Below are 12,764 nucleotides of genomic sequence, written 5' to 3' on the forward strand. Positions count from 1 at the left end.
GGCTGAATTTGGAAACTAACAAGGCTACGAAATGCAATATGGCTATTGGTTACTAGTATTAATAACATTAGTAATCCAATTTCTCAAAAAACAACAAAAAAGGCAGTACTCTGCACTGCCCCGACAGTATTAGTTTTTTGTTTCAAGAGGTTAACATCCGCTCTGTGCTATCAGAAGCTAGATGCATTTCCTTTTAGCATGTATTAAAAGTTATAACGCCAATACTAATAGAGATTATAGGTTGTAAAGTTTAGTTAAGACGAACTCATTTGGTTGTCACAATCCCCTCATTTGATTTCACTTGAATTCTTCAAGGAGAGCTTTGCCTCAATGAATTACTGTCAACTGTGTTTCTAGTACACTTCGCAAACAGCCCCAATAACGACAATCAAGTCCCACTTTAAGTGAAAAAATAGGAACCTGTTTATTCTTACGATAATAATGGAGGTTGCTCGTCTACATCAAGTGTTGAAAAAAGGACAATAGAATTACAAAATTGACAGGAATATAACATGAACAACTATTAAACTATTCAAAGAACTAGGGGGCTCAGTCTACTGCTGCCTGCACTTTTGCTGAACTAAATGAGCATAGGAGTCATCTTTCGCCGCGGTGTATTTCGCCCCTGACCGAGTTAAAATACCATAAACAATATCCAAATACACTCTCTCTATTAAGCTGAAGAAGCATCTTCTTTGTGGTCACCAAAAATACGTTGCCTAAAGTCTTGCACCATCATAGGCAGTCCTTTCCTGAGAGCCACTTTTGGTTCCCAACCAAGTAACTCTTTAGCCCTTGAGATATCAGGCTTCCTCTTGTGTGGGTCATCCTCTGTGTTTGGTCTGAACTCAATCTGAGCATTTGGATCAATGGTTTCCTGGACCACCTGCACCATAAATGATACGTGTCACCAAAATGTGGTAAACTGACAATAGGATTTTTAGGTGATCTGGTAATGTGAAAAAGATTTAATATTGTCAATTTATACAAGTTAAACTCTTGATAATACCTACTTAGTTCAATCATTTTGATTAGCTGATAAAGTCTAGTTTGATAAGACCTAACCAAGCTGTAAAATGTCAATGCGAAGAAAATATATCGTAAATCTGGAGAATCCAAGACTCAACAAGAGGACTTGGATGGTTGGAAAATATGTCATGCATACTTTAGCAAGTTCAAGCATTGTGAATTCGCCAGGGTTTCCGAGGTTGAATGGTCCAACGTGTTCTCCTTCCATCAAGCGCATAAGGCCCTCAACCTTCACAAGTAACCAAAATAAAACAAACTTTAGATTCATACTCTTAAAAAATTAAAACTCAAGATTATAACCCACGGTTTTTCACTTTTACTACATAATTGGTCTCAAGAAACAACCGACTCCTACTATATCTTGTAACTCTATACACACTAAAACTTACCAACGTCCAACTTTGACAAGTTAAGAAATCTATACTCTACGCTAAGCGAATCTCAATCAACCTCAAGTTTGCTAAGGAGTTGAACACTACAAAGAGTGGGGACAAGTAAAGGTACAAGAGAATAAAAGAAATAGTTTCAACATATATGCACTAATAGCAAAAATTATTTTACATCATCAGGTTAAAATGACAACTAACTGTATATAATAACTCTAATTTGATAATCTAGCAAATAAAGTAAATCCTTTTTGAGAAAAACTTACAATAAAGGTAAATATATGATAATATAAAAATTATTTACATTGTCAGTTAAATCCCGTCTTCTCAACAAAAAAATTATTTAACTTCTCCAAAACAGTTAAATCTAAAACAATTGCTGGTCCCAGCTCTGGCTTCTAGTTGAACATGGCATGTGCTTCCACACTACAATTTTTATCCTTGTAACAGGCCCGGGACCCTTTAGGTCCAAGATATTAAAAATGGTTTCTTTTCATGTCGTATAATGTATGGTGCATTCTAACAAAAGAACTTTTCACGTTGATATATTGAAAACAATGTTTATTTAGCAAAACCAGTTTGCATCTAGATGGCAACGTCAATTATTAAGGAATCTTCCATTTGAAAGCCACTTTGAGAAGCAAGCAGTGAGGCATTAATACTGGAAAGGTAACAACATAATTAAATAAGCAAAAAGTAGGAAAAACAGAAAAAAGTAGAGTGCATTACCAGATCTGAAACAAATTGGAAACTTCTTGTCTGCTTCCCATCTCCATAAACCGTCAAAGGCTCCTTCCTTAAGGCCTGTACGCAATGTGAAATTATGGTTTACAAGAATGCAAATATCATATTTGCTTTTTTGCTTGCAATTTAAGAATCCATTAAAGTTCAACATTAGATTTTTATATTTGGGTAGGTGGAGAAGTTCACCTGAGCGACAAAGTTGCTGACAACGCGACCATCATCAATGCACATACGAGGTCCATAGGTGTTAAAGATCCTAGCAATCCTCACCTGCAACCACATGCATACATCAACATAATTTTAGAATAGCAAGACAAGTTTGATTAACATACACTTTAAATTTTTTTTCACAATCAACTCATCTAAAAGCCAATTACATGTAACTTTTTATATCAAACATGGACTGGTAACCTACAAAATATGGTAATCGACCAAGTATGTGTGCAATAGAGAAATACTACATCTGTCTCCAGAGATGTGGTTAAACTTTTATATTTTTGCTTATTTCTGAGCATTTTTTTGTCCATGTAATGCCAGAAAAATTACAGTTACATTATCTATGGAGTCTAAACTATCAATAAGTGTAAACTTCAATTATAAAAGATAACTTAGTTAAACTTCATTTTAACCTCGAATATGGATTGAAAATGGAAGGAAAGTACGAACCTCGACGCCAGCACCTCTGTGGTAGTCCATGGTCAACGTTTCAGCCGTTCGCTTTCCCTCATCGTAGCAACTTCGGACACCTGTTATTCACCTTTCTTGGTCAGTACACCCCACTACTCACACATTTGTAACCATTCCAGATTTACATTAGAATATACACACAAAAAAGAGAGACTAAAAAGGGACCGATACACAAAACATTCCTTGTTCATCCGGGATCCGAAGAAGGACCGCACAATCTGGCTAATTTCACGGCTTAAACTCGTGACTTATAGGTCACACGGAGACAACTTGACCGTTGCTCCAAGTCTGCAAGACAACTTGGCTTTAAGAGACTATTATCCTAAATTATCATATCAGCGGGGAATTCATGTTATAATTCAACTGCATTATTTATTTTTTTATGATGGTGATGTTCGAGCCAATTTGTTCATATACCAGGTACTATCTCCCAAAAGCACTTTATCGGATAATTCTACCCACTAAAACTTAGGCCTATGAGAAATTATCTAATGATTTTTGCTTTAGTTGAATTTGAATTTGAGACCTGTTGATTCTCTGGCTTTATCAACTAAATCACACTCTTTGGGCGTAATTCCACTACACCATTCTGTACGAATCTTAACAACTGCTAGTCCAATTACATTTTTTTCCCACTTCCTTTATGGTAAAACTATTCATGTTTCATATTTTAAAATTTTGAAAAAAAGAAGAGAGAAAGACAAAAATATAGTATATAATTACTTACTAATTTATTTTATTCTAGGACAAATCCTAATAATAAAAGACAGAGAGAGAAGATTCAAGAGAAAAGGGCGCGCCAATTAAATGAAAAAGGAAAAGATAGTTGGAATGAAGCGGCCGGACCCGCAAATCACGGTTGAACAGTTGACAAAATTTAATTTCCCGACCGGATCTAAGGAAAGAGAAGTTCATTAGTTGTCATCGTCGTTGAACACGTGGCTCCACATTCATACGACGCACGACTCGGTTCCTTAAAAAAGTCTGCCAACGCTCACGTTAGTCACAACCCTTGAGACCCAACACTAACGTGAGCCGTACCCCTTCATGTTCATTGTTGTGTCCCAGACACATTACCAGATTTCATTTCACCAGCAAAAATAGCTATCATTATTGTAATAAAAAACAAATATAAAAAAACGAAATTCGTTTAAAATAAAAAAGAAACTTACCGATGGGATTAACATTGCCCCAGTATGTCTCTTTCTGTGGATGTTCTAATGGATCACCGTACACCTCGCTGGTGCTCGTTAGCAAAAACCGCGCACCGACTCTTTTAGCTAATCCCAGCATGTTCAATGTCCCCACCACATTAGTCTTGTAAAATTACTTCGTCAAGGATTAACATAATTTTAATCCAACATTAATAATATTACAACGTATAAAAAATTGAATTAGAAACCATAACACAACACAAATTAATATTATGAATAGTAATGACGAAAATAAAAAGGATATAATAGTCTTGACGGGGTTATGCTTGTAATGAACAGGGGAAGCAGGGCAAGCAAGGTGATAGATCTGGTCAACTTCAAGCAAAAGTGGCTCAACGACGTCGTGTCGAATGAGCTCAAACCTAGGGTTACCGAAATGGTGCATAACATTCTCTTTCCGACCGGTGAAAAAGTTATCAACGACGATCACGCTATCACCTCTAGCAATCAAACGGTCCACAAGGTGGCTACCTACAAAACCGGCACCACCGGTCACTACGATCCTCAAACCCTTACGTTGCAAGCCCAACGGGATCTTCCCGCCCGAATTGAACGACCCGAATCCGGGTCGGTTCTGGTAGATCATACGGTGAGCCACCTGAGACTGAGTCGACTCGGAGGGTAAGTAGGAGTCGTAGATCGCGTAATTTAAGCTGCCCGAACGAGACGAGGGCAAAAGGGCGAAGATTAAAGAGGCGATAGCAATGCCTACAAATAGGAAAACGATGCGTTGTTCGCGTAACAAGTAACGAACGGGTCGAATTACACTCAACCATGGCTTGTCTGGTTTCGGAGTGTAAACGTCGGGAACCGGCTGTGATTCCGGTCCCCGGTAGATCAATTCAGAAGCCATAGTTATATTATGGGTATTTTTATTGACCTCCCTTTCTTCTCTCAAAAACTTTTCTGTACTTTTTTTTTTGTATATGCAGAAAGAGAGAAAAAAGCTGGCCTTTGGATAGTTTGTGGAAATTGGAAATAAATATAGCTGGGACAAGAGGATTTTTCGCCGGGAATTCTCACTCACACTATGGGCTGGCGCGTGGAGCTGGTTTTTGAAGTTACTCTGACTTTTTTATGTTGTTTTTATTAATAGGGTCACTGTTTCGTACTGTTTTTAATAGCCACCTTTTCGTACGTTATGGTGTATTGTGTAATTGTTTTTTTTTTTTTTTCGTGAGGAGTGGGATTCAATTTTGAATAAATCCACCAAAGATGGCTTTACTTTTCTGAGATTTGGATTCATTTGTTTTCTATTTTTTTTTTACTAATCTCGACAAAGTTAAGACTATTAATTTCATGGAGAAAAATATTTTTCAAAATTACAAGTATAATACAATAAAAATATGATCATTTAACTGAAAATAAAATGTGTGTCCTAGCGGTTAATAAAGTGATTAAAAATTATGAAAGATCATGATTCATATTTCAACGGAGACCAAAAAAAAATATTAGGTGGCTTGCCAACAAAATTATCTATGTTGATAGCAAGTATTCGACGAAAGTTATCAGAGCGTGTTTAAGTTTGCTTGGATAACAGTGTTGTCAAAAAGAATTTTTGATCATATAGTCCGAATTTTTTAAGGTAGAAGATGAACTATAAACATGTAGAAAAAACTTTCCGAAAATCTTTTTTTGGGAGGGGGATTCTTAAAAAGACGTGTGTGGTTGGTTATTCGTTTCTACGAAATCAATCCCACCAAACATTTCTCAGTTTCAATTTTTTGTAATCAACAGATTTGGTGTATGTTCACAAGTTATGGTACCTCATTTTCTGTAATTGAAGAATGTTTAGTTCATAAATAAAGTTTGAAAAAAGGGGAATGAGCAAATGAATTGGTATTGGTAATTATTTTTGGCTACATTGAAAAATAAATTACTTAAAATCTCTTGTAAGCTACATTGTTGGTTTGAAAAAACTTCATATACTTGAGCGGGACATCCCAAATTATCAGAACTGCTTCATGTTACATAAATGAAGTACTATAAATTACTAAGTTTCAATTTTAATTTTGTTATCAAAGTAAGTAGCAACGTGGTACCATTGACACTCCAGCCCATTTACAGCACACGTATATGGCTTTTCCCAAATGAAAGAATAATCTTTGTATATGTATATGAATGAAGTTGAATGTCGGAAGTTCATTGATTATAGATTTAGGACTATGTCATTGCGGCCCAGTTGAATTTTCAAAATCAGTATTAAAATCTGTTTTAGGTCAACTAACTTCAATTAAAATAATTAAAACCCACATTTATTTTATGTTTCCAGATTCCGGTGCACCATTCAGTATTTTAGATCCAACTTATAAGAGGTGCAAATACTCATTTAATTAGGGATCCATGTACAATGCATCTTCTTAAATGTAGTTAATAGAGGCACCTTTACCTGGGTTTTAGACCAAATCACTTAATTATGATTAATTATATATACTTTATTAAATTATTTAATCATGATTATAGTTTTCCCGGTGGAAATATCTATAGAAAAAAGAGGAATGACCTGTAAAAAGTGGATCTAACTCTTGTGAATACGGTAATATATCTTAAAAATAATTCCACTGCATGGTTACTTTCTTCTGAATGAAGGTGCCTTGCTTTACTAAAGGGTACTTAATATTAAGCAGGAAAACAATAAACATAGGAAGTAATTAAGGAGGAATGTACTCTGCTTTACTAAATGCGTAATAAAAAATTAGACGTTGTGGATATTTTGTTAGCTAATAAATGGATTATGATATTAATTAATTCCTAACCTTAGTTTTTTACTAGTTTCGTGACTATACCTACAGGTAGTAATTTCAGATAAGCTAAGTCAACCTTTCTAAGTGTCATCTGCAGTAGCGTTCGTTAGATCTAATTATGGTTCCTACGTTCATATTTCTTTGGTGTTTTAAAGTATATCCCATTGTTAATCCTCCCTTTTTAAATAGACATTCGTAGCTTTTGTAAAAATAAAATATTCGATTTAAGTGATCTCCTTGACTTGTTAAAGCACACTTATTAAATTTCACGTATTGTATGACAGGTTCGAGGAAATTTCAACATTATTTTTATAATATTTTTAGTGTTTAAACAATTATAGGCTAGCACCGTCTGTTCTTCAGTCAGAGAAAGATCATCAATACTTTTGGCCAAACAACTGTACAACTAGTAACATTAATTATATACTGAGATGTGAGAAGTAATTAGTTTATGCCAAATTGCAAAGAGACAAGCAAGGTTACTAGAATAAGTAAAATAAAGAAAGCTCGCCAAAAATGGGCCTTATTCTCTCTTTCACATGTCCCAAAAATAATGGAGTACTACTACTCAATATATAGTGAATACTAATGAAATAAACAGCTAACAGCTGTATGAGAGTTAGACAAAAGAAGAGTACTTAGGTTTTACCTGACGGAACTACCAGCTATGTCTATTTATAAGTAATTTATTATAAAAATTGATTAATTCATAAAATATTATTAATATTAGTCAAATATTAACAATATTAGCCAATTAGCAATTTGTAGCCAAAAAAGGTTAATTTTTTGTTTTCTTTTGAGTGAGTGTTATTAGAATATATTGGGGTACATCTTAAACAGTTTGAATATCAGTTTTGGAATGATTTGGTGGAGTTTCGAGGTGGTTTGAATTGAAAATTCGAAATAGAAGATGAACATGAAAAAAAATAATGTGTCACATTTTTGTATCACATGTATTTAATTAGTATCAAATATGTATCACATGTATACCTGTATGTGATACATGCGTGATACATGTTTGAATACATGTGTAGCAGAAGAATTTTTTGAACTCGATTTTAACTACGAATTTTGATATCAAATCAGTCCAAATCACCTCCAATCTTTCTCAAATTTTATATATTGACTCATATATATGTTTTCAATGAATTTCAACCATACACATTGAAAAAGGTCATTTTTTGTTTAGATTTTTGGAATCTTGTATATATATATATATATATATATATATATATATATATATATATCTTGTATTTTATCATCTTGTTTGCTATCTCATCCATAAAATTTTCTTTCTGTCTTGCATGTAATGTTGCTAATCACGCTTAAAAATATGGAAGAAGATATTTACGTGTAATTCTTGTAGAGAAAGAACTTTATTTATTTGAGTTTTCAATTTTTATATATGCTTGACTAGTTTTGGTAAGTCTATGATCAATGATAGTGACATAGCCAGGAATTTCACGAAGGGTGTTCAACCTTTGGATAAGTAAATAAATTTTTTTATGAATGGGTGCACCGAATTTTTTAATAATAAAATACACAATATTTAGCTAAATCATAAAAACGCTTTAACATAATTAACTATTGTATAAATCAAAACCGATATAAAGGAATCAACAAAAAAAATATTACTACTGAAAGCATAATTTAAATATATTATTACAATTGTACTCGACGAGGTCTCATCTCTTGAAATATTTTTATAATAACCTCATTAGAAATAGTACGAAATACTTTTTTTTCTACATAAGGCACTATGCAACCGTCCAAAAATTAATCATCCATTTGATTCCATAAGTCATTCTTGATAAACTTCATTGCAGAAAAAACTCTTTCAACGGTTGCAGTGGCAACTGGCAGAAGCAAAGCAAGTTTCACTAAGCAGAATACAAGAGGATAATTAATATTCTTCTTTGTCTCAATTAGTTTTTTTGAAAGTTCACTAAGTCCACCTAAATTGGAGAACCTTTGATCAATATCACGTACATCAACAATATAATTAGCAAGTTGATTCTCAAGGACACCCAAATTAAATTCATCAAAGTCATAAGGATATAATTTAGCCATTCTCACTATCTTCCTGATGTCAAAACTAGAAAATGAATCAACTGGATTCAAGAAAGCTACTCCATGAAATAAATTACTTGTCACCTTATTGAAACGGTCGTTAAGTTCTTGAAGTTGCCAATCAATAATCTTATAAAACATATCCACACGATAATGATGTAAAGTAGTATGATCAACAAGTTTACGTTGTGATCTTCCAGAGTTAGCATATGGCTCATCAAAATTGGGTATTAGAATATCATGCCTGATACAAAATGTAAATACCTTATTTTAAGTGGATCCCATCCATCAACTCTTAACTCTTGAAGCCTTTGTTTTGCTACTTCAATAAGTATCATGACATTAGCAATATCTTGCTCCTTTTTCTGAAGCGATTAAGATCAAATGTGATTCCCAAAATATCTTTCATAAAATGAAACATGAAAGCAACCTCAAATTCAAATTATGTCTCAAATTCGTATATACATCCACCAAATTTTTTCTTATTTAAAAAAAAAAAAACAAATATATGTTCAGGAATGATGAATCGGGTCATCTAAGTATCAGTTATTTTATTCTAGTTGTAAATTATTTAAGAGATTTAGAAATATTTAGTAAATTTTCAATCTCTAAAGACTCTAACAATAAAATTTAGATTATAAATTGAGCCAAAAAAAAAAAAAAGAAAGACAGAAGAGTCTAACCTGAAATTGAATCAGATTCAGAGTTAGAGTGCAAGATTTCACGGGCATCCGACAATAACGCAGCAGGCTAGCAAGGCAAAAAGTAAGGGATGGTCTTTTGTTTCTCTCCTCTGTGTTTTTTCTTTCTATTTTGACAAAGTTAGGTTTAGGTCTAGTACAGAGCTTTTAGAATTTTTTATTAAGTAACTTTCAATTAAATAATGATCTTTAATATTTGTTTATTGAAAAATTAAAAAAGAAAAAGAAAGTCAAAGTTTGGTTGGGATTTGAAAAAGAACGACACTTCTACTTTGGAAAGGAATACGTGTCTAAAGGTTACACTTATATTACTTCTTGACAGTATAATAATATAAAATAAATGGGCTGTACCAAAAGCTTGCATTGAGATTCAAACCTACAATCATCAGAATATTTTGCACACCCTTCACCATTGCGCTATCTCACCCGATTGTGTCAGGGGTGTGCAAGCTATTGTATATATTAAAATAGAACAATATTTTACTTATATGCGTAATGTAATTTTCCGACGAAGGGTGTGTGTCTTACTACCCTTAGAGCACTGTAGCTACGCCACTGATCAATGGCTAAAGGTTGATAAGTTAGAATTTATTTGGGACATTTATATAATATTCCCTTTAACTAATCTGCAATAAGAAATTAACAAGGAAAGTGATGTGTGACTTGCAATTACCTTAAAACAGCACAAGATCGCTTAGTTGTTATTAATGAATATAATGTGTCTGCCGCCCAAAATGGAAGCCCGAAAGCTACTCAAAGGCGAACATTTGGTGGAAAAAGAATATGAACATTGACATTTGGTGGAAAAAGAATATGAACATTGAGTAATTTGAACGCTCATTTTTCTTGAAAAAATCAAAACATATATGTACATCCATCCCCAATTCCCCATTTCTTCACCCACCCCAACCATATTATATTCTGATACTCCTGGTTATTACCTTCATAACATTGATTGAAGTTGCAACCTCCTAGTTACCTTAAAAACCACCTTCGGGCGAAGCTATAGTCGTCTAATAGTTTGTTTGACCAAGTTTTTTTTTCCCGACCAAAAGTGATTCTTTTTTAGCTAAAATTATTTGTTTCTAAAGTTAATGTGTTTGGCCAAGTTTTCAGAACGAAAAAAGATGTTTTTGAGTAGAAGTAAACAACAATAACAACAATAAAAAACTCAGTTTGATCCCATAAATGAGATATGGGGAGGGTAATGTGTACGCAGACGGACCTCATAGAGATAGAGAGGTTATTTTCGATAGACTCTCGGCTCAAGGAACAATGAAGAAAAAGCAACCAAGCAGCAGAGAATATTCGCAATAATGTAACATGGTAACGGACGTGAATGCCATGGCATACATAATAAAAAACCATAAATAGGAAATCACAAAAATAATCCTAGTACTACTGAGTAGAAGTAAAAGTAGTTTTAGAGAAGCAGAAAAAATAGCTTATTCCCAAAAGTACTTTTGAGAAAAAATGCACTTAAAAGTACTTTTTAAAAGCTTGGCAAAATACTAATTACTGTTCAAAAGTAATGTCAAATGAAATACAAACTACTTCTCACCATAAATAATTTTTTAAAAAGAATTTTTGAGAGTTTGTTTAGCCGGATGCCAAAAACTATTTTTTAAGTACCTTTGTTCAAAAGTCCTTTCCGAAAAAATAATTTTATAAAGTAGTAGTTTGTGTTTGGCCAATTCATTAGTAGTGCTTTTTGCAACCAAATTGTGTTTGCCAATCATTCCAAAAAGTACTTTTGAGTATCAAATTACAAAAAATGACTGTAAAGGTTCAATTTGCAAGTAGTATTATTTAAATAAGATAAATAAATTCGAATATTTATTTTAATAAAAATATAATTTAAAGGTTTCAATCAATATAAAATATAGTAATTTCAAAGCGATAATATTACAGTATCTAATATACTTGTTGTTTACATAATGATTTAAATATATTAAAATATATCACTCAATATAAATTAAAAATCTACTATTATAAATCACTATATAAATGAAGATATCTATTTATAGTAGAGAGAATATTCCAAAGAGAAATAGGAGAACGAGAATAAAAAAGAGAAGAAATGTATGGTAAAAAGAGAAAAAGAAAATAGAAATGTTAAATTATGAGGGATAATTTGAAAAATATAAATTTAATGTAAGGATATTTTGTCACGCCCCAGACCTGGGGAGGCGAGACCGGCACCCGATGCCTCATTTGAACGAACGTACCAAACTGAGACGAAGGGACTCTCAACATATAATGTGATACTTTGGCCGGCAATGCCACATTGCACAATAATTTGTGAAATAAAATATAAAACTGAACGGAGACTAGTTCCAATTGAAAATCAGTATAAAGATAGGTCGGCAAACCCGTCATAACCACTACATGTGACAAACCAAAAGAATATACATACAAGGCCTACAAGGCCAACATACTGCACTGACTGACAGGATATGTCTACAAGCCTCTACTAATGGTTGTACTGTGGTCGGAACAGGGCCCCGACCTACCTATATAATCTCTATGTATATATACAGTATGTACTCAAAACCTTAGACCCGACAACTCCGAATGAAGTGAAACTTACCGATCAAGCTAAACTCGGACAATACCTACTGAGTAGGTCTACCCGCCTGTCTATATGAACCAGCAAGCATGAAATACAGCGTCCTCCGTAAAAGGGATGGCAATACGAAATAATATGCAGAGTATGTAAGGAAATAAAATAACCGAAACTGAAACTGAATTGATAATATAATAATTGAAAGTAACCGGGAGCCAAATATGATCTGAAGATATGCTTACCTGCTAATACTGACTCAACTTTCTCAATATAGTAAGTAAATAACCGGCCGACCCTATAAGGCTCGGGACGTGTAACTTCTTTATCGTATTAGGCTCGCTCATAAGTTCTCGGTCATATTAGGATCGGTAACGCGGCCATTCTGGACTCGCTCATAGGCGCTCAGCTACAGTAGATTCGATATATAATTTACCATCTGATTTGAGGTTGCCTAATTAGGGCCTACACCAATTATAGCTCGGTGGTAGTAAAAATACTAATACTCTCTATATATAGAGACCTTCTACTCTCTTGAATAAAATAGACAATACTTAACTGAATATAAAGTACATAAATTCCGGAATACGAGCTTCTCTTTATGTCTCGTTATCAAACGCATGTTG

General features: G+C 33.5%; 1 protein-coding gene and 1 long non-coding RNA gene across 3 annotated transcripts; both read right to left on the bottom strand.

Annotated features, from left to right (window-relative positions):
• Positions 1-399: 399 nt before the first annotated feature.
• Positions 400-4,913, bottom strand: LOC104115432 (UDP-glucuronic acid decarboxylase 2). Of its 2 annotated transcripts, none has more exons than XM_070188039.1 (7): positions 4,304-4,913; positions 4,019-4,165; positions 2,826-2,905; positions 2,346-2,429; positions 2,145-2,219; positions 1,166-1,258; positions 400-886 (listed from the first exon to the last, which is right to left on the bottom strand). In XM_070188039.1, exons 1-7 carry the CDS (start codon positions 4,911-4,913, stop codon positions 674-676), a joined length of 1,302 nt encoding a protein of 433 aa, XP_070044140.1. In that variant the 3' UTR covers positions 400-673. The 2 variants fall into 2 exon arrangements, with proteins under 2 accessions (XP_070044140.1, XP_070044143.1); XM_070188042.1 differs by having other exon boundaries at positions 4,019-4,161; positions 4,300-4,913.
• A 3,529-nt stretch (positions 4,914-8,442) lies between these two features.
• On the bottom strand, positions 8,443-9,270 carry LOC138910741 (uncharacterized). The gene is made up of 2 exons (XR_011415880.1): positions 9,139-9,270; positions 8,443-8,660 (listed from the first exon to the last, which is right to left on the bottom strand). It is a non-coding gene; the product is annotated as an uncharacterized lncRNA (long non-coding RNA).
• Between the last annotated feature and the right edge of the window lie 3,494 nt (positions 9,271-12,764).

Source organism: Nicotiana tomentosiformis, chromosome 1 (assembly GCF_000390325.3).
Source record: "Nicotiana tomentosiformis chromosome 1, ASM39032v3, whole genome shotgun sequence".
Taxonomy (NCBI): Eukaryota; Viridiplantae; Streptophyta; class Magnoliopsida; order Solanales; family Solanaceae; genus Nicotiana; species Nicotiana tomentosiformis.